Genomic DNA, 22,799 nt, shown 5'->3' with positions numbered 1-22,799 from the left:
ATATATATATAAATATGTATGTATATATATATATATATATGTATATATATAAATATAAATATATATATATATTTATTAGAAATTTACATCAGGAGAGCGTAAAATTTCTTTTAAAAGAAACGTAAGAAAGAAAGAGAAAAAAATAAGAGAAAGAAAAAGAAATTTTACGTGATGTCTCTTGTACGAAAATTGATATACGTGATAAAGTATACATTTTTAAAAAATGCCATTACCAATTTCCATGGTAGCGATAATGATGATAAAAAAAGTAGTCAGATATAGATCATCGTATCGTGTATAAGATGATAAGTTATTACGCTAAATGGTTATTGAAATTAGTTATAATTTGAGGTAAGTAAAAGCTAGCTAAGTAGATCGTATTTTGAAAAAAGAGAAGGAAAAAGAGGGAGAGGATAGAAAAAGTCAAATTCAAGAAAATAGAAAAGAAAAATGTGGATAAGCGTGCTACAAATAAATAAAAATAAAAAGTAGCACGATTGAACATTTCTATTATCGTGATCCCTTGGTCCTCGATGAAAAGAAAGGAAATTACAAACGTACATGAATGTCTTTCTCTTTTTTATTTTTCTTTTCTCTATTCGAACGTGAAATCAATCGACTCTCGCCTAAGTACTGATAATGTAGAAAAGTTTATCATACGCAACAATCACGTTTACGACGAATGAATGCGAGTACCCATTTGATAATAAGCGTTTCAGTCGACTGAAGTTCTAGAACGTGCGAGAACGTCACATCCGCAGCGCATAGTCACACCTCACTGCCGACGCAAAGTGGACTAACCCTCTTAATTGGAAACGTTGAATGAATTCGAGCGTAGAGAGAAAGGGAGAGAGAGAGAGAGAGAGAGAGAGAGAGAGAGAAAGAGAGATGGCACATTGTTACCATCGTAAACTATAAAGCTTCGATATAGGAAATCCTCGCGATATACACCTACATATGTATCTATCCACATTCTCACATTGCACGTGTTTCTACGTAATTCTTGTATTCGGATATTTTTTCTGCGCGGTTTTTATATTTTCTCTTTCTTTTCCTCTCTTCATTCCTTTATCAGATCGCGAATTCAAACGATTCACGCAACATGCTAGCAAAACGGGAAATCCGTTCGTTAACACATTTCATGTCGTTCATGTAAAAAGAACAGTATGTCTTTTTGCGTATACATTTTTATGACATATCGTTGTAATATTTTTGCAAATGTTTTCAATTTCCAATTCAATCGTGATACAATACTTAATACAACTGTTCATTAAATCTTATAATATATAATATATAATATATAATATATAATATATAATATATAATATATAATATATAATATATAATATATAATATATAATATATAATATATAATATATAATATATAATATATAATATATAACTGTTTTTCAAATGGAGAATGTTCTTTTACTGAAGAATTTGAAATGCTTGTAATAGGCATATTTTGTTTCATATTATTAAAAGTTCAGTCATCGAGAATGTATAATGGTTTTATAAAACACATTTTTTCTCTTTATATGTGCGCGTGTGTGTGTGTGTGTGTGAGCGCACGCGTTGGACAGAAAAAGTTTGAACTACATAATATTTTTCATGTAATATCTATTGCTTTCTTTATTTAAAATGTTTAGGCCAGCTAGAAAAAAAAAGACTGTAGTATCGTTGGTTATAGAGTACATATCACTGTAATAAATAATGTCGCAATGCAGAGCCAAAATGATGCTGTTGGGCATGTGTGAGGGGTACATTAATCAAGATAAACGTTACCAAATCGAAGAAAATCAGGAAAAATTCTGATGATAGTGAGAAAAAGGAATAATAGTAGTTATTGTTAGAATTAGGTTAGGTTAGAAACGGGACAACGTACCATAAGACATAACTAATGTCACGTGACGCCAGTGACATAAATGTACAGTGGCAGTGAAGGTAATTTGACATCATGTATTCCCTCTGATGAATTTCTCCTAGCAACGTACTGATCAAAATCAAGAAAAGAAAGTAATAAGTAGAGAAAAGAGTAATAGTATTCAGAGAAACACATAAGAAAGTACATGCAAAAATTTTCATAAAAAGTTTTATGTATTAAAATAATCATTTCAAACTTTTCTTCAAATGCTATAGATATTTTACGTACTTCTGCAACTTTTGAATCAAATTTAAATTTATAAAACAAAACCATGCTCGAATTAAACTCGATTTAATTGACAACATGCTCTAAATTCACAATATTGAAAGTGTACCGATAGACCGATGGATATCTGTAGTTTATGATACACGTAAAAATTTGGACTCTACAAGTCACAACAAGAAACAACAAATCGCTACTGTGAATTCTACCGAAACCGCACGAACTTTTTTAGTTACCTGATATACCTGTTGTATTCCTTTATTCTTTTGTTATCGAGAACGATATAAAACAACGATAATGAACCTTTTTCAATCAAGTTTTTACCTCGGCTTACGATCTTCGAATCGTTGTAAAAATGTATCTAACGAAGAAAATCTCGTTTAACGCATCTACCCGAATTTCTAGTACTTTAAAAATACAGTGTATTGTAATCCTTTGTTCAATTAAATCAATTTCGAAAAATTATCTCATTAAATCAGAGATTGAATATCTACGTAATTTCTTTGGATGGTTTACTTCGACTTTCCCGCTCGAATAAATGATATTCGTACATAAAATCGGCTGTGGAGAATACTCGCAGCTTAGTAACTACTGATAAAGAACGTTATCAAGCGACACGTAACAAATATTTCTTCCACTTTTCTATTTCCAGTATTTTATCTTACCCAATTTTTGATACGTGTAAATGAAGGTTCATGTAATGAATATATATATATATATATATGTATCATATATCATATATATCATATCATATATATATATATATATATATATATATATATATATATGTGTATGTATTAATATAAAATACATATATCGCGTATATATTATATTAATCAATATCAAAGAATCATTTGGTAAAATCAGAGACTAAATATCTACATAAGAGTATACATATTTCGATGGTTTATATCAACTTTTTCATACGCATAAATGAAACTGATAAAACTCACTAAAATTAAAAAAAAATATATATATATTTACCTATAATATATGCAAAACTAATAAGAATAAAAATCTCGTTTCTTTACTTTCTTTTCTCTATTCAATCGAAATCGTATCTTCGCGAAGTTCGCAGTTTGATTTATACACACATAAACTCGCTCCGAATCGTTATCATCGATCCCATAGGTCAAACTCGTGGCCCGTTCCAGTTTCTCTCTATCGCATATCGTCGATTTCTCATAGAAAAGTGGGCTATTCCCGCGCTGCGCATTGTACACGTGCGGTATGATCGAAGCTAGAAATTAAAGATAATGAAAAATGTAAATCAAAAATAAAAATGTACTTTAGAAGAAAACGGGCCGTCATCAACTTTGTTTTCATTAAAATAACTCAAGTTAAATTTGTTTAATTAAAATAAATCAAGAATACGAATTTGAAAATTTTTTTTTCGGTATACAGATTCTGATGAATTTATCAGAATTCCTTTTAGAATTTTTGAAATTTTATTCAATTTGTACAAAATTTTAGATATCTTTCTTCAATATTACTACGTTAACAATAATTTTGTATAATCTTCTCATAGCAAAAAAATGCCGAATAATCAACAATTCATCTCGAAAATAATGTCAAATAATCTGTAATATAATATTCCAATTTGATTTTAATTCCTTTGAACTTTTTCCTCTGAAATTTTTTTCGTTAGAAAATAATTTGATGAATTAGAAATTAGTGCATATATTTAGAAATATCTTATATATGTAAAAAATTTCCTGATCATTAAAACTTGTTTGATTACCGTCACGTTTTGGCTTATATTACGGTAACGAGAACATATTAATGAAAGAAAAAGCAAAAAAAGAGAAAGAAAAAAACAAGCAAGTGAAATCTACAAACATATTGTAACAACGATCTTGCAATATGGGCAATAGAGAACCAACGGTAGTGAGTGTTAGATAGTTAGGTAGAGCGTAAATATACATAGATGTATGTATCATCGAGACAAGGCGAGTCTTGTTCGAGATCTACGAGCCGGTAAAGGAAGATGCCTAAAGATAAGAGCTGTTCGTTGGCCGTGCGAACGAGTGCTACTGTATACAGTGTATACATTTATTCAGTACCGCACGCACACTTTCTCTCTCTCTCTCTCTCTCTCTCTCTCTCTCTCACTCACTCTTTCTCTTTCTCTATTGGTGGACACGACGTACGGAAGCGTTATGAAAATATATCGTACATGGTTATATATATCCATGTGTGAGTAGTAAACGAACACATCAGCTCGTGATCATAAGCCATACACCAGGAAATTAAGAGCGGAAACATGCGCTGCATCTCCGTTTAAATCGATGCTTTCGATGAAAAACATTTATCAAAACAAGTAGTTAAATTGTGAACTCCGCTCGTTTGTAAATAATGTATCTGATGACAGGCATTCGGCGTAGAGTGTCTATGTTCGCGCTCGCCCGTTCATAACTAATACGGGGAAAACAAGAGAAAGAGAGAGGGAGAGAGTGAGTGAAAGAAGAAATTTGTCCAACCAAGTAAAATTTAGTTGGCCGAATTGAAAGCTGTGATGAAAATTTTCCGGAAATGCGGGTTCACCCGTACGTGGAAAATAATTTGATTAACAAAACGGTAAATCGTCGCATTGATGTTAGCTCGTGGACGCAATAGAAATACTTTCAATAGATCGCTTTTGAAGTTGATAATGAAATAAATAATGTTTGAAAAGATTTGAAAAAAAAGAAAGATAATATATGGAAAAAACAGGCAAGTCAGGGAGCAATTCCTAGGCATTTGGAAATGGTATAATTCGGAATGTTCAAAAGACAATTATAATAATTAATTCTGCACAGTTGAGAGAGAAAGAGAGAGAGAGAGAGAGAGAGAGAGAGAGAGAGAGAGGGAGCGCAGAGAAGGAAAGCAAGAGAGAGAAAGGTCGCGGAATAGAACGTGTAGCATGAGAGACGTGCTTATGCAGGCGGAATGAACACAGGTAACAAAAGAGTCGTTCACCCTGTTTTATGTTAACAAATATCGTTGCACTAACAAGCTGGTGGTCGCAGAGGGAGCCGCAGGCAGTCACCTATGTCGCTGCAAATAAATTAGGCGTCCCTTTCGACCTACTTGCGTAATTAAAGTCCCCTCTTCATAGCGCTAAGAGAAATGAGGAAACGTGTGGTGCGAAAGAAGAAGAGAATGAGTGAGAGAGAAAGAGAAAAAGAAGAAGCAAGTATAGATCCATTAATCTTCGATCAATTGACTAATCTTACATCATCTTTCCTTATTTCTTCTCATCTCTATCTACTTCAACAGCATACTTCGAATACCCTTTATCTTTAGCATTTTCAACTTTAATTTAATCGTGAAGATTGTCCATTCAAGGATGCTCTTAAATCCGCATGAATTCTTTCAATACTTCAGTGGCTGGTATTAGAATCGAATTAAAAGAAGACACATTCAAACCCATATAAGTAATATGTTATTAGCGTTCCGTTTATGACAGCGAGGAGAAGGCGCCGAATGGCGTAGTTAAATGTTAATGGACATTTCATGAGAATTATGATAACTTTCCGCGTTTAATGTCTGATAATTAGTCCTGCAATACGTTAATTTTTCATCGAAAAAATGTGAGGATTACATTCTATATTTATAATGAATAAGAACATTATGCAATGGCATAGAATTAAATTAATCTAATTAAATGTTCGCTCAATATATAAAATATTATTAACCGAAGATTTATCACGATGGAGGATGTACCGTTTGGTGGCCGAGAATTTTATGTAAACAGTTCGTGAAAATTTCATTCCATCAGAATAGCTCGTTAACAGTAGTATCCCAAAAGACTCGCTGACAAATTTTCACAGTTTCTCTCTGCTCTTCTCTCTTTTTCTCTCTTTTCTCTCTCATTCTCGCACCATCTTCGTCTGTATGCCCGCACGCCCATTAAAACGGCCGGGTGCAATTACGTTTAAAAATAGCGAGAGACACGAGGAGGAGAGTCTGTTGCGCTCGATTGCATCAGAGACTACGACAACGACGTTGACGACGCCGATGTCGACAAAGTCGAAAAAATCTCTCTCTCTTCCTCTCTCTCTCTCTCTCTCTCTCTCTCTCTCCATCTATCTATCTCTTTCTTTTGTTCTCCCCTCTCTCTTTTCTTTTTCTCCCTGTCCTCTCTCTCACTTGCTGATTCTAATTACTGTCCTCTTACTTCATCTCAAGAACGCACACGCTCACGCTCGAAGATACTAACCTAGCGCTGAAAGCTAAACGTTTTACTTGAAATATGATTAGTGGCAAAATCTTAGACGTGGATAAGATTAGTACGCGGATACGTTCTTACGTTAAAAAAATGGAGTGAAAAAACACTTTGGTCTTAAGATTTATTACGTATAATTATGAGAATATGAGCTTAGTGGTGAATATTCTTGGATCTACGAAATTTATCGAGTAATCGGTAATTTTCGCTTTGGTTGTTTTTCGAAAATTGATTTTGCTCGTTACCCCTGTAATCTTACTTTCAAAAAAATAAATTGCAAGAATATTCGAGGTTCCTACGACCGACGAAATCGCTTGGACAAGAAATAATAAAATTAACGAACGCATAATGCATTTGCTAACACGCTTCGCGAAGTATAAAATATTTCGTCTCATGAAACGTATCACAAGAATTAAACTTCCATTTGGCTTTAGCTTGTTGGATCGTTTGCAAATAATCAAGAGAAGCTTCAACATTCGGAAAAGAAGAAATACGTTGCATCCGTTTCTCGTAAATCATGCTTGAGACTAATTCGCGATAACAAGAATATTATGTTGAATAACAACAGGAAGAAAAAATAAAAGTATTTTCTATTACGTTCTCCAATGTTTCTCATATAGTACGTTCAAATATACTTTTGTTCGCAGTTGTTTTGTTTGTTGTCAGCTAGATATAATATCTATCTGATATTGAAAGCAATAGAAGCTAAGTCTAAATGGACTAGTTCCTCATGTAGCTCGTATCACAATGTTTCATGTATTTTAGCAATTTGAATATAAACCGTTCCAAGGCTTCAGACCAATGTTCCGAAAAAATGAAACATTTAGATGAACACATGAACATTCTTCATTTGTACACAGGAAAGCCAATGTAAGCCGTTATTTGATGTATAACATTTCTTAAGTTTTAACGTAATATTTCTTAAGTTAACGTAAATATTGACTGCATCGGAATACTGCTTTCTAATCTTATCAAATAGGATGTGCCAAATTCGATTAATTCGAATTTGTATGTAGCTAAAGTTAATGACTATCATAAATATCTCTTATTTATCATATATCTTTTACATGGAATGTAATTTAAACAAGTGACAAAATTTCTGGCGCGCAATTTCATTCTAAAGTCGATTATATCGATTTGCGGTGATACAGGATTTTATAAGTTCCTTAGTTATTCAGCACGTATATCACGCGTATCAAATTTGGGAATTATTAGACCACATGCATACTGTCAACCAATCATCAGCAACTAGATTCTGCCGATAAACTAGGTTCAAAGGAATATGTATAATCGTATTCGCACTTGATCGTGGCGATTAACGAGTCGTCGGTGATCAAGAAAAAATGAACAATGAACGTTGCCTAGTTTGTCGAATCGTAGGCGACTCGTTTGGTCGCCGTATTTAGTCGTCTAGTTTTCTGGTTTTTTATCAAACTAGTTGTCGGCGACCATTAGATTCAAAGAAATATATAAGTACGTACGGACTTAATAGCGATGATCACGAAAAAACTAACAACAAACGTCGCTTAGTTATTTGATAGTTCGCCGATATGGACGTCGGCGATTGGTCGACAATACGTAAGCAGCCTAACCGTTCACTTTTCGCTTATCATAATCGTTTGTTGCTAAAACCAATTACAAAGTGTTATTTATTTAACATTCAATATAAACTTGAATTTATTTATAATTCAATTTTTGTCGATATCCGCATCAGCCATTTACTCAGATGATTTCTTTGATGTGTCACACGCAAAAATTATACGAATTCGTCTGACACCTTTCTATCGTTCATAAAAATGTTCTGGTATTCAAGTTAATTAGTTTGCGTTACTAGAATGTGTGTCAAATTTGAAGCGAAAATTAAAAATATTTTATTTAAAGCTTTTATTAAAAGTATTTTATTTAAAGCTTCGCCTTTTTACGATAAATTTTTCTCGAGTATCTCGAAAATTCGATGAAAAGAAAATCTAGAATAAAAAGAAGAAACACAAAAACACGGAAGAACGAATGCATATCGAGAAATGAAACTCTCTCAGCGATAAAATCGAACGCTCCCCGCTACGAATGTAAAACGTGGCATTTAAAAGTAGAAAAGGTTAAAGTAGTGTTCTTTGTAAAGGTTGTAACAAGTAAATATACCATGGGTTTAAGTCCATTTGCGGCAAACGATAAGCTGCAAAGAAAGAGAAAAGAAAAAGAAACATAAGAGATAAATTGAAGGGATAACAGCCGTAACTGGCTTATTGTAGAAATTCTTATGCATTTCTTATTTTAAAAATAAGATAAAATACTATCTTTATATTCTTAGAAAATTCTGTTAATTAAATTATTTTTCATTTTGTTTTGATAAATATGAAATTTTAATATATAAAAATTTTCTAATAATACATAATAACTGTAGGATGTAAATGGAAATCCAAAAATGTATAGATAACATGAAAATTTATTTATAGAAATTAAACTTATAGAGACGAAGGTTGAGGGACCAGAGATAGAAAAAGCAAAAAATGAAAAAAAAATTGAGAGAATGAGAGAGAGAGAGAGAGAGAGAAAAAAAAAGAGAGCAAGAAAGAGAAAGAGAGAGCAAGAAAGAGAAAAAGAGAGCAAGAAAGAGAAAAAGAGAGCAAGAAAGAGAAAGAGAGAGCAAGAAAGAGAAAAAGAGAGCGCGAAAGAAAGAGAGAAGGAGAGAGGAAGAGAGAGAGAAAGAGAGAAAGAGAGTTGACATAACGACAATTTGTGCTCGATGCCGCAAATTTGGTACATAAGAGGCTCGGATAAAGCGACTCTGTTATCGTCGATGCCAACTGGTGAATTACTCTGCAACCTTAAATCAGTCGTCGACCAAAGCGAGTATAAAGCGATCGAGGAACGAAACGCTCTGCTCTCTGCATCTTGAAGTCTCTTCCTTAAACTCCTCTTTCTTCTCTTATAGTTTCCTCCTCCTTCTTCTCTGTGCTTACCTCAATAAGAGGCTGGACACGCCGTGAAAAGCAAAAGAAACAGTCTTCTTGCCAGCGTTTCTTCTGTCGCTTGCCATCGTCTTAACTCACGGAAGAAGACTACCAAGAGAAAAAGAAAGAGAAGAAGAAAAAGAAAGAAAAAGAGAGGATAAGGAGAAGAAGAAAAGAGGAAGAGAAAAAAGAAGTCCAGTAGAGCAAGAGAACAAGACGAAAGGAAGGTGGAGTAACGGCTTACGTAACGACGGCAAATAACGCTAATGAGCCTACTCCGCCTTTGTTTCTTTTTTATTCTTTTCCACAAGATAGAAAGAGATAGATAGATAGATAGATAGATAAATAAATAAAGTAGATGGATAGATAGATAGATAGAGAGAGAAAGAGAAAGAAAAAGAAAGAGAGAAAGAAGGAGAGAGTGAGAGAGAGATACAAACAGAGAAAAAAGAAAAAGAGACACTCTCCGACTCATTTTGCATCTTTTGGCAAAATTTGTTTTATTATATAAACGTTAGGAACTGACACATGCATAATCGATCGAAAGCATATTATATACAAGACTTTTAACAGGTACATTGTTAAAAGAATGTACGTCATATCTGTACTAGCACGAGTGAAATACATAGTCAGATTATAATTAAATTGTCTAGAGCACTCGAAATGTGTCCGACCTAAAAGATATTGTAAGTTTTGTACGGAAAAAGTAGCATGGCTTATTTGAATATTTTTGATCATCTTCGCTCTTGATTCGTTTAAGAGTAATGGATATAATTATATAGAAATCGTTTAAAAATAATGAATATAATTATATCCATATTGGGTCGAAATAAACTATCAAATCATTCAAATAAACATATTACCGATGTATGCATATATATATTATAGAAATTTTTGAAAACCAGCGAATAATAAATTGAGATATCCATTGTATTGGAGAGTTTCCAGTACAATGATTAGGGTTGTAATTAATGATATTTACTTATCTACTGGATATTGATCGTCTCTTCATATCTTACTACATTTACCAATAATTATTATTTTACATCGAGCAATCTCACATAAATATTAGTTGCGTACAGATGTAATTGGTATTGTTTACAAAAGATAGAAGGAGAGAAAGAAAGAGAGAGAGAGAGAGAGAGAGAGAGAAAGTTTTTTTATCGTGACGACGGGTGATGGACGTTTGATTCGCGACGTAGGCACGCTCAACAAAGCGTTACTCAAGTCCATCTTGTGTCACCCAGTAATTTTTCATAATCACGCGATATACGCAGATGGTCACGCTTATACGGTAATCGATTGTCCTCGTTAATCTTCTTTTATACGGTATTTCTAGGAAGATGCTGTCAAGATACTCTATGACTTTCTTCAACTATGCTTTTTCATTATATTGCATCGCAATTGATAAATTTGCCTTGAGAATAATACAAAAAATATAAACACGATTTGTTTGATTTTAAAAATACAATGTTGGACAATTCGAATTAATTCGTTCAAATTTCGTGCATTAGTTCAGTATCTTAATGCACATGAATTAATTAATCGAATATGGGACCGTTATCATAATTAACGTTAAATAATGCTCACCTGGACTGGTCTGCCATGATAGACCACCGATGAACATTTTCCTAGAAAAAAAAAAGATGATTCCATCAGCATCGCCATCAGCCAATCTTCGATGTTGAAAGACGAAGGCAGTGAAAGAGAAAACGGGGTAACTGCCAGCAGAGGGTAACTTCCGGTATTTCTTAGCCCTCTGCGCAGTCTCCGTTTCTCGACGACAGGTGTCACCACACATCAACCAACAACCGAAAAACTCACGAACGATTTTTTGCCTTTCTTTTTCTTTTTTGCAATTTTTTTTTGTAGAAGAACTCTTCTCGATCTCGATACGGTGCGCAATCTTAAGTAAAAAAATTTCAGAACACGACTTCCGTCACAAACGAGCGCATTTCCTGCTTTAATCCGAGGCTCCCCCTGTTCCCATTACTTCCGGACACACTTAAGCCCATCCACGCAACGATATTGTTGATCGGAAAAAACGAGGGAAATTCGAATTTATCGTTTAATTACGGTTTGCCGCCAGTGCAGTAAAGTACCTGATCCATTAAATTTAAATGAAATGAGAACATTTCGAATAAAAGCTTCGAATGCCGTTCATGAATTATACACTCTCATCGTTACAAAATAGATCGATAGATACGCGTGAACAGGATCCATTCATCGGCCGCATCTAACACAATGTAATGACGAAGAGAACGAGGATGACAACGGAGAAGCATGTATATTATCCGGAAGATCGTAAACGACATTCTAATTTAACGAAGATAAGATCGATTTTCATATCACATACTCAGATGGAATAATCAAAATTCATGGAAACCGGTCTATTATGAATCGAGTTTCCTAACGTGCTTCCACTTCGAAATATCTTTCCGAGCGAGTGAGCGCACGTGCAATCTCTAATCATTTATATAATGATAATCTGGTATGTATGTTATACATCATTATCGCATAAATGAGTAAGTGGCATTATCGAATAAACGACTAGTGGAAGCGGAAGAAAAAAAAACCTTCTCTCTTCCTTTTTAAGAATTTTTACACAACGCTAATCTACTCGTCGTTGTCATAATTAAATACGTAAAATCTCGCGCTCGTCGCGTAGATGCTAACGAAGATAACGCTCTCTCGCATAATGGTCGTAATCACGTGGTAGCGCGTTCGAACATCGATTTTCTGAGGCACGACAGCCTCGTTGTGAACTCCCACCCACGCGCTTTTCCGTCTATCCTCCTCCTCTCCCTTCTTCCGTTTCTGCTCCTCCACGCTCTCTCCTCCGTTCCCACTAAAACGCTTCTAGGCGTCTCCGTTCTAATACTTTTACGCGGTAATCTGGTAAACGTGTGCCATTTTGGAGAAGATAAACACAGACGACGAAGAAATCACTTATGAATTTCTCGTATTAAATAGATCAACCTAAATCGATCACTTTTTATACGTAAAGATATATAACGGTCGGAAGAGAACAGAGATTCTTCGCATGTTATTTTTATCCACGCGTCACGATACGATAAAGAATGACATGGACTACCCTCTTTTTTCTTTGTAGGTTACGTGGTCAGCAACTCACGTAATTCGAGCAGAAGAATCGGAACACTATGTAATAGACGCTGTCACCTCCGACGACGACAACGACAATGAAAACAATGACGACACCGACAATGACAATAGCATTGCTAGCTATTTTGATGCGTTTTCAATTTCTTAGCGAATATACCAATCCGAATATCTGTTAAAATCATTTTAAACGAAAAGGAATTATACTGCGATGTAGTCGAGTGTAAAAGGACGGAGAGGAAAAAAGAATAAGATCTTTGCTTGGCGGCAAACTATTCTCCTTCAAGTTTCTTTCGGATCGTTCCATTCATTTATCCTTTTTACGCTCTCTTTCGCGCGTTCCACGCGGACCAAAGGGGATGTCTCCGGCGAGGGGTAAGGGGACGCAGGGGAATGCCGAACGCGCTTGAAAGAAGGCGCCACCGGTCCGAGGAGAGAGAGCACACTACCGTGACACGCATATTACGCGCCCGGCAAACAAACACCACGCGCGCCTGCTCCACCGAATGACAACAACGACAACAACAACAACAACAATGACAACAACAATAACAATAACAATAAATAGCAGAATCGACATATATATATATATTATATATACTATATATACTATATACATGTATATCTATATACTGTCGTATTGAAAAGTATATGTATATATATATATATGTATATATAAATATGTATATGTGTATATACATAAACAGAAAAGTGTATATATATATATACATATATATTTTTGTGTATATATATATATATAAACAGAAGCATCAACAAACAAGAGCAAGTAGAAGGCACGACGCGCACGATTATCATTCGGAATGCCGACAGACGATAAAAACTAAAAGGATTGACGTAACGATATGCGATTTTCTTTAAAGAACACTCGCGCGATATATAAACACAAGTGAGATTATCGTCGCGTTACTTTTCACAAGGAAGCAATCCGTCCTTTCGGTCGGTGCTATTATAAACATTGCTGGTGGATGTAGGTGGACGATCGATTTGGCAGAAGCATGAAGATATGTACCCTGGATCGTTGGGCACCTCAGCGGGCGACCCGCTCGCCACGATCTCCTGATTCTGAGATTCCATAATGGCGCGCGGCGCACGGCTCGTCGTCGTCGCAACGCTCTCGCCTCTTCCCGAGGATCACGAATGAAACGGAAAAAGCACGACTATTAAGAGAGAGCCGTCGTTCAGAAAGTGATTCTGCCTGTTTAGTCCTCGTATGACGGCAAGACGTCGTCGTTGTCGTTGTTCTTCCGTTTACGACAACGATCTTCCTCGTGTTCGTTGTTGTTGACCGACGGTGAGAGAGAGAATCTGCTGTTTGCTCCTTTTCTAACGGCGAAGAAGAACGTGACGTCTCTACTCTCACGACGAGAGTATCTTCCGTTTCTCTCCTCGTCTTTGATCCACCAGTGATACTGACTCGTGTTGTTGCGAAAGAAGGAGAAAGATGAACGATAACCACACGACGTCTTATTTCCCGTATTTCGCGTCGTGTTCCTCTCGCGCTACGTGCTCCCTCGAAGTACTACGAGAACAACGAGAACGACAACGATGACGAAACGTACGAACGAAACGCACGTACGTCTCGTACTCGTGTACGAAATGATAAACTACTCCGAGTGGTTGCGTCAAGCCGGTTGACGACAACGACAACGACAACGATGACAACGACGAGGACGTAGAGACGAAGACGACGGGCGCGACGATAACGACGGCGACGACGAGGAGGACGGTTTACGATGAAGAAAACGTAGATATCTTCTTTCTTTTTTTCTTCTTTTCTCTTTTCTTTCTTTTCTTCTTCTTCTTCTTCTTCTTCTTGATCTTCTCTCAATTTTTTTCTTTCATACGTTCTTCACTTTCTCTCGCGCGCGTATTCTCTCTCTCTTTCTTTCTCTCTCTCTCTTTCTCTCTCTCTCTCTCTTTCTCTCCCTTTTACTCGCTTTCTCTCTCTCTCTCTCTCTCTCTCCACACTCTCCCCTACTACTGACTACTAAAAACTAAGGAGAAGGTGAGAGGTTACGTGGCTGCGCGGTATGGCAACTACTGATGACGGGCGGCGGCCGGTACTCGGACGTGCGACGCGCTCTGCGAGAGGTTCGACGCGACACTGCGCTCTCGGCGCGGGGCGGGGGAAGGGGCGACGGGCGGGGAGGGGGCCACCGCCGACGTAGTGGTGGTGCGGTGGCAGCGGGACGCAACCGGGTCGTCAGCGGTGGTGGCGGTGGCTGCCGTGCGGCGGGGACACGAAGAAGAAGCTCGCGCTTGCGCTTTCGCGAGCGAGAGGGCCACCGCTGCTGCTGCTGCTGCTGCTGTTGCTGCTGCTGCCGCCGATACCGCCGCCGTTGCCGCCGCCGTTGCCGCCGCCGTTGCCGCCGCCGTTGCTGCCATTGAAGGAACGCATACCCGCCTTCGGACGCGGTCGGCTCGCCTGTTCGTGCGAGCAAGCAGGAAAAAGGCCGACCACCTACTCGCCTACACTACTGAAGACCGATGGCTACCACTAGTTCGATCGTACGTGCGTGCGGATCAAAATCCGCATAGCGTCTTCTTCAACTGATTTATTTTCGCCTCTATCTTTTAATAATCATCTCTTGAGTGTTTTTATCAATTATAAAATATTTCTTTTGATTTGAATTTTTTCGCTTTGAAAGGGCAAAACATACAATGTGATATTTGAAACGATTTGGAATTTAAAAAACGTGTTATGAAAAGTACTATGGGATCAACACACGAATTTCTATGTAATATTTTGCAAAACAAATCTCTATTAATTTCGAATTGCTTGCGTTAGGAATAATTTACTTAATATAAATGTAAATGTACGTACACGTAATAATATAAATTTTAAATGCTGATATAATTCATAGACAATGAGAAAGTTTTGCTAGAAATGAATTAATTGTTCAATTAAGTAATTGGACTGAAAGAAATTAATTTTTATTTTCATATGCAAGCAATATGGACAATTGCTAAAATTTGATCGATTCTGGGTGATAGCATCTTCTGCCGACAAAATTATTAGTGGCATTTGAAGATCCCACAAAGAGGGATCTTCTAAGACCTTTCACACGCATAAACGATCCGTTGCTTTTCTCAATGAACAGAATTGAATGCGAAGCAATAATATTGAATTAACAACGAACTCGTTATGTATACGATGACTACGTTGCCCATAATAATGGATTATTATTTGCATTCTAAATTTCTCTTACCAAATATATATTCTCTTTAAGTAGTAAAGTGAAAGGAACGAAAAGAACAAGTTAAACGCATCAATATTTGCGCAACGTTAAGGTAACTTGCTACTTGAGACGCAAACTACAAAGAAAATCTATAATGATTGAGTAGATAAAATCATTATTCACAAAGATTAAATAACAAAGTGCTTTCTCCTAGGACTATCTTGACATCGATATTCGCGGTAGGTAAGAAAGGAATCTCCAGATCCGAATTTGTCGCAGTCACGCTCGTCTATTCCTGAAGACGTTCCCGATGGACCGTCAGGGAGCTGTCAATCACCGTTCAGGGACTTCTTGGAATCCCCGAACGACGACACGTACTAGACGAGCCGTTCTAACCTAAACTGGATGATAAGCTATCGTAATTAACATATCCTTTTCTTATCCTTTTGTACTATTGCATTTGCAATATTCAGAATGGAAATGCACAGTTGGTATAAATAAACGTGGATAGCACGGAACGCACATGTATAGTGAATGTATACTTTTATTATACTTATATGTCTAGAAACGGATGATTACGTGTCCACATGAAACATGTAAAGTATGTTAAAGAATATTTACCATTAAATATTTAATATTTTCCATTGCCTTATGCTTGCTTGTAAACTCTGATAAAAATAAAAAGTCGAAATACATTTATTAACGTGTCGTGTTTTTAAAACGACGAACAAAATAATGGAAAGTCAAAACGAGGAAATAAATATCTTTAAAATGCCTGTGAATCGAAGATCAAATTGAAAAAATTTTCAGAAATCTTTGATAAAATCTTTTAATTAGTTTTGTCTTTTAACTTTCGCGAAGAAATATATTTTAATTAATGATAAAACGATTGTATACGTCTTTAAAAAATGCGAATAATCCAGAAGGATTATATTGCGAATGATTTGATAAAGGTTAATAGAGTAACATTTTCTCTATTATTTTTTGTTTTAAAATCGTTATGTCGTTATTCTAATAAAAAACACATTTTCATGCACGATTACGATTCTAAAAATTTCAGCAAATATAGCTGATTTGACGATAAATATAAGAAGGAGAGTATTTATTATGGTGTCGCCATCTTTGTAAGCAAATAATAAGAACATCGATTAAATTTTTATCAAGATAACCACAAATCATTCGCTCGTTGCACAAACTTGAACCTTTGCCCCATTCTATTGAATGTATCAAAGTCTATCTGATGAAGCCGTTATTGCTTTTATAAAAAATGATGTCATTTTTACTCATTTTATTTACTTCTCTCCTAATGACTTACTTTGAATTTTAATTTGAATGATATTTAATTCGAGATTTGAATTATTGGAAGATACGTCACAAAAGAGCGTACTCTCACGTGATGAAGAAACACTATAAAAACGAATGATTCGAGGAAATGTTATTTTTCCATTCCTAAAACGATCATGTTATTTTCATTTGAAAGAATAGACACAGATTGCGACACTTTGTAAAGCAAAGGTGGTATCTCGTGTGTAGCGAAAAAAATCCATACAATCAGTAAAAGTCTTGTGATTGTCTAGCAAATTCCTAGGGATAGTGGGTGATCACGAAATTCAAAACCCTAAATACTTAATTTTAATTTCGTTTGTTAAGAATTTGAAATAAATTTAAATTGCTTTTACAATCTTCATTATTTCGTTATTATTTTATATATTTAAAAAATGTTGAGATCTAATTTTCAATGTAATATTTTTGTCAACTTTTTGAGTTTGTTCTATAATGATCCGTCACTGTTTAGAAAATCGATAAAGACCTAATGAAGGAGTGACGTGGAAAAATTTTGGCATGAGGATTTGAAGGATGGGGAAAGGAATCGGTTCGTTGGGTGCGAGGTTCGCCGCGTCATCCGACAAATCGTGAATCCGAGAGACACGAGGAAAGGAAAATACCGGAAGAGGAGGGGCGTTTGAGCAAAGCATCGGGACCAGGGGGCAATTAGTTAATTGAATTGATTGATGGATTTCGTTCGCGTAACGCGCGCTTCGACTCAACGTCTGATTGAGAGTCTCCACTCGGCCTCCATGTGTACACACAAACCGTCTACCCCGCAGCATTTCGCACCCAATAAAGGATTCGAACGTGGCTTTTAGAAAGTAAGTAACGCGCCTACCGTAAAAAGCAGACAGAAAGAAGAAAGGAAATAAATGTTACGATCGTTCTTAAAATTCGTGCTTCGTTTACAGGGCTATGTAGGTATTAGAAAATTTCCTTCTGTGTGTAAATATTTGAAGAATTTGACAAAGTTATTCTAATTACAACGCTGAGCTAAACTAGCTTTACCACGCCCAATAGAACCTTTCGAAAATCATTTTAATGAATACGAAGATAAATTCAACAATAAGATTACTTCTCGCGGGTGCCTCTCGAATTAGAATCGTGGATCTCGCGAGTATGGTTAATCCAGTTTTAAAATGCGCTACAGACACACTAATAAGTTGAAACCAGTCAATTAGAGCGCTTGCTCCGGCGTCCTAAGCAAACACTTGCAGGTGTTTGAACGGCGTTCGCGGCTATGGTGGGTACGGTCGGTGCGAGGAGGTGTAAGGCCAACGAGAAAGGGTAAAAGCTCCCTCGGTATGGTGTCTACTAATGTAATATCGCGCATGGGAGGCAAGAATAGATGGAGAAATGCGTCGACGAGCTCATAGATGAGACTCCAAACCAAGTTACATCTTCTAATTCTCTATATGTTGGATGGACAAAAAATATTTATATTCATTTTATAAAAAATAGTGGCGCATTTTTGATGATAAAATAGTCATTTAATGTGATATAGGAAGATACTCGATTAATTGCTACAATCTTCATTTTTTCCTTCACTTTTTAATTCTCCTTTCTTCTCCCTCTTTCTGTCTTTGTTTTTCTCCTTCATCGATATTTGTAATCTTCGCGTTCGCTCGTCGTACGCACGTCATTTGCCATGTTGCCTTTCGACAAAACTTTCAAACAAACTCCGAAGCTTTAGAGAAGTGAATCGCGCTGAGAGTGACAGAGGGATGTCTTTCCAAAGACAAAGACCGCGCTTCTTGCTGAGACAGAGAGAAGAGTGGAAAGAGGAGGAAAAGGAGAAGAAGGGAGAGGACCTAGAGCTCTATCCTTTCTTGTCTTTAGACAATTCTGAGGGAAGACGGTTTAGGCTCGTTCACGAGAAACTCGGTAGATCAAAGGGATTTTGAAGATCGTTCGGTAAAGCACGTTTGACTTTGTGACTCACGTTTTCAGAGAGCGTATCAATTAGACCACATCATTAGAAACGATCCTACGTAGTATCTACTACCACCACTATTCGGACCAGACTTTACGTGTCGTGAATGTACCTTTTCAACAAAGTTCTAACCCCGTTAACATTGCGAAAGGCGTTACCGTCCGTAACAAAAGAGCGCGAAGTAGATTACAAATGTTTATGATATACCGTGGAAATACTTTGAGATTCGTTTATCGCCAGCTTTGCGATGGAATCACACTTTAAAAAGAAATAAATATTTACTTATTGTTAAAAGCTTTTCAATGTTAACGTTAGATTAACATCAGATCATGAAAGTGATTAAAAATGAATGAATGATAAACATGTATCAAAATTATGAGAGATGTATTTTTTACTGTATACACATCTAAATTATTGTATACACAAGTCTAAAAATCAAATTGCGCTTATGATTGTTTTCTCTTTTAACATAGCAATAAAGGGTTCAAAAAAGAAAGAAAAATATGATGCGAAAATAATCGTAATCACAAAATCGGATATTATATTGTAATAACCTGTTAATTGGGAATGACAAGTTAACTCATCATAGGAAAATACTTCTTCAGCGCATAATATGAGTTAACTCATCAAACAACTTTAAAGACTATGCACATAAATTTTAAATTGTATATATCTTTTATTTTTTATTATCAATTCATTGAGGACAGGCTTATGTATTACGAAATATATAGAAAATATTATAATAATAAAATGGAATGACAAAAAAAATATTTTCATACTTGATACATTTCACAACGACGTAATGGACATAATAAATAAATGTAGTAATTGAAAAATTAATATCACGCAGTCTTTAATTATAACAAGAATATGGGGTACGTGGACGTAATTAACATCCAAATTGCAGCTTATAAGGCATCAAGAAATGGACTAAAAAGATATTATACAAAAATATTTTTATACATTTTGGATATTATCTACATGAATTCGTATGAGCTAACTAACGACATGGTGGAAAGTTATATAAAATATATTTCTTAGTGAAATATACTGAGAGAACTATGGCACCTAATATACGCTTTCATATGAGTCACGAGAATTTACAACTTTACCCAATTATCAATCAGTTACTCCGAAAGCAACATGCTTCACTGAAAGGCATTTCTCAGATTATATATCTAGTTCAGCATCCAAAATAAATGTAGCTCGTAGATATATGCTGTGTTTAATGAAAAAAAATTCTTAAGAAATCAAGATATTGGTATACCATATGTGAAATAATATTATTCAATTATATCATGCTGTTCAATAAAACTAATTTTCTTTAAAATTGTTAGCTTATTTATCGAAGAACATCCATCTTTGAATTCCTTATTGTTTAATAATCGTATAAGATACAGAAATTATGACATTTCGTATTTACTACGAACATAACGAGTTAACTCATCTCTGCAAGTTTGCTATGGCACGTGTAGAGTGCGCTTTCGGTAAACGAGCTCCCTGGTTAAAGGGTTAAGGCTCCCTGAACACGATGGATTGCGTAGTTAATGATGCTCATCCCTTAAAGGGAAGTTCTTCTTAAGACCTTTGTATAGGGACGACCTAATGACTTTCTCTCGTTCCGAAGAAGGGTTGCTTGCAAGAGCTAGTCGTAATAGTGGTAGTCAGTGTGTCTGGCACTGAACGTGGCAACCATAGTGAAATATCATTAATCAGGTCCGTCCGTATGTCTATCACTGTCGTCGTTTCATTGGAGGCCGAATCACGTGCGAACAACCATTAAAAACGTAAGAGATGCCGCATTGAGGAACAGCTTTCGCGCTGCGTCATTAAAACCTCGATATTAAACTCGTTTTGTAAAATCTCCTCTAATATTTTTATCGTATAAATAACGAAACTGATGGTGATCAACTTGCATACAAATTAGAAAGAAAAGGGGAACGTTTCGATTCTGAGAAAATTTTTCCAAAATTTTTCAATTTTTCTCAGATTGGCTCAAGGCATGTTGTAGAAACATTATCCCTTATTGGCAAAAAGTATTGATTATAATTTTTCCTATGCATTTATAAATAAAATATCTTAAAAAGGTAAGGATATATGTATTTAACTACACATGTATACAATACTATTCTTGATAGTATGTATCAGTATCTATACATATATGAATACATCTGTGTTATATATGAATACAATGATTCTCACATGAATACGATCGGGATCACGTATCTCGTGCCAGTGGCACCATCTTTGAATACGAGGTAGTACTATACATTTCCTATCACAGATGAATATGTCCGCTGGCAATTCGCGCCTGAACGATAAGATACAACCCGATACATAATCGTATTCGTAAATAAATCTTCGACGTTCCTAATACTTTTAACAAAAATTTATACAAAGAACTTTTAATGATCATTAATGATGTTGATTTTCAACAGAATATGGATATCATGTAATTTAAACTCTTATCTCTACAGGTAAAAAACTTACAGAAACAAAAAAGAAAGAAAAAAAGGAACTCGAGATAAAAGTGGTCCTGATGTGAATAAAAAACTGCAAAGCGTTGCTTATAAGAATAGAAGCTGCGAAGACATAAGTAGTAATGATCGGAAAGGGCTGACGCAAAAAGAAGTAATATAAATGGAAGTAACGAAGTAAAGCGAATAATAGGTGTCCTTTTTTCTCTCTCTTCATTTCTGTCTTTATTTCTCTCTCTTTCTCCCTCTTTCTTTCTCTTGCTTCGATTTGTTCTTTTATACTCTTTGTCAGTTTAAGGAAGAAATGGAGAAACGTCCAAGAAGATTTGGGCAAATTCGTCTTCGAAATGATACAAGACATGGCCTTTTTCTTAACGAAAAATAGAGAAATTCGAGTTTCTTGGACAAAAGTAAAAGAGGGTTGAGATTTCTCGTAAAGATAGATAGAGAGAGAAAGAGAGAGAGAGAGAGAGAGAGAGAGAGAGAGAAAGAGAAAGAGAAAGAGAAAGAGAAAGAGAAAGAGAAAGAGAAAGAGAAAGGTAGACAGAGAGGTAGACAGAGAGGTAGAGAAATTCGACGTCGCGAAGAAGTAGCAAAGAGGAGAGTAAAACGAAGGCGAACTCAAGCCGCTGAAACGTTTGCCTTATAAATCGTTTTTGCGGGCTGCGGACGAACTAGAGAACGAGTTAGCAGGCGTAGTATTTTTTTAAACATTTTCTATCTACTTCCTCTTTCTAATAACAACATGGCTACCTTTTGATTTTTATGCAAATTGTGACGTACTTTTCATAAAAGAAAAATAAAGAAAACAATTTTTTCATGATATGCTTATATTAACATAGTTTCGTTTTTTGTAACGTTCAGAAAACAAAGAAATTAGAAGGACACGATTACTGCTCATATCTGAAACATTTAATTGCATAAAATATGCTCGCAACAAAGTATAAAGAAAGTCTTCTGATCATTTACTTTTTCTTCCAAGATGTTCGTTTTATCTCTTTAAAATGGTTCCTCCTTTAGAAATGTAGCAGTCTTTCGAAAGTGGCGAAATCCCTATTGAAACGAACGAACGATCAAGCATATTCGGGGATTGTGTCGAGGGGTATAGAAGCATCCATCGAGCTTCTCAGTACGTACTGTCGTTGAAATATGTTCGACGGGGGGTGAAAAAGAGCTGACGATATTCATATCCAATGACAGTGGGGCGGAGTAGAGGTAGAAGAGAGGATCGCGGTCGCAAGGGGATGTCGGGCGTTTTCCACAGTCGTCAACGATGAAAAAGAGTAGAAAGGAGAGAGCAAGAGCGAGATAGAGAGAGAGAGAGGGAACGAGAGAGAGCACATTCTGCCGTACTTCACGCCACGGCGAACTCACGAAGCGACTGCAGCGTCAGACATTTCGTCGAGTTTGATGGTCCTCGAATCGTTGATCAAAAG

The 22,799-nt window shown here is 35.9% G+C and overlaps 1 protein-coding gene and 1 long non-coding RNA gene across 6 annotated transcripts in view; one reads left to right on the top strand and one right to left on the bottom strand.

Annotated features, from left to right (window-relative positions):
• Positions 1 to 14,548, bottom strand: part of LOC124433218 (RNA-binding protein Musashi homolog Rbp6) — a 586,211-nt gene extending 571,663 nt beyond the window's left edge. Inside the window, exons 1-2 of one of the 4 annotated variants that reach the window (XM_046982961.1) lie at positions 13,353 to 14,548; positions 10,895 to 10,935 (exon numbers count right to left, since the gene is read on the bottom strand). In XM_046982961.1, coding sequence (XP_046838917.1) covers positions 10,895 to 10,935; positions 13,353 to 13,519 — 208 coding nt within the window. In that variant the 5' untranslated portion in view covers positions 13,520 to 14,548. The remainder of the gene's footprint in view (positions 1 to 10,894; positions 10,936 to 13,352) is intronic. The other 3 variants (XM_046982962.1, XM_046982960.1, XM_046982963.1) reach the window with 3 other exon arrangements.
• A 185-nt stretch (positions 14,549 to 14,733) lies between these two features.
• LOC124433220 lies at positions 14,734 to 20,222 on the top strand. 2 transcript variants are annotated; one of them, XR_006944450.1, is made up of 5 exons: positions 14,734 to 15,261; positions 15,397 to 15,736; positions 15,839 to 16,225; positions 17,420 to 17,774; positions 18,641 to 20,222. It is a non-coding gene; the product is annotated as an uncharacterized LOC124433220 (long non-coding RNA). The 2 variants fall into 2 exon arrangements; XR_006944449.1 differs by having other exon boundaries at positions 17,865 to 20,222.
• The last annotated feature ends 2,577 nt before the right edge of the window (positions 20,223 to 22,799 follow it).

Source organism: Vespa crabro, chromosome 2 (genome assembly GCF_910589235.1).
Source record: "Vespa crabro chromosome 2, iyVesCrab1.2, whole genome shotgun sequence".
NCBI lineage: Eukaryota > Metazoa > Arthropoda > Insecta > Hymenoptera > Vespidae > Vespa > Vespa crabro.
Note: the sequence above shows the minus strand (reverse complement) of the source record. Positions and strands in the feature narration are given on the sequence as shown.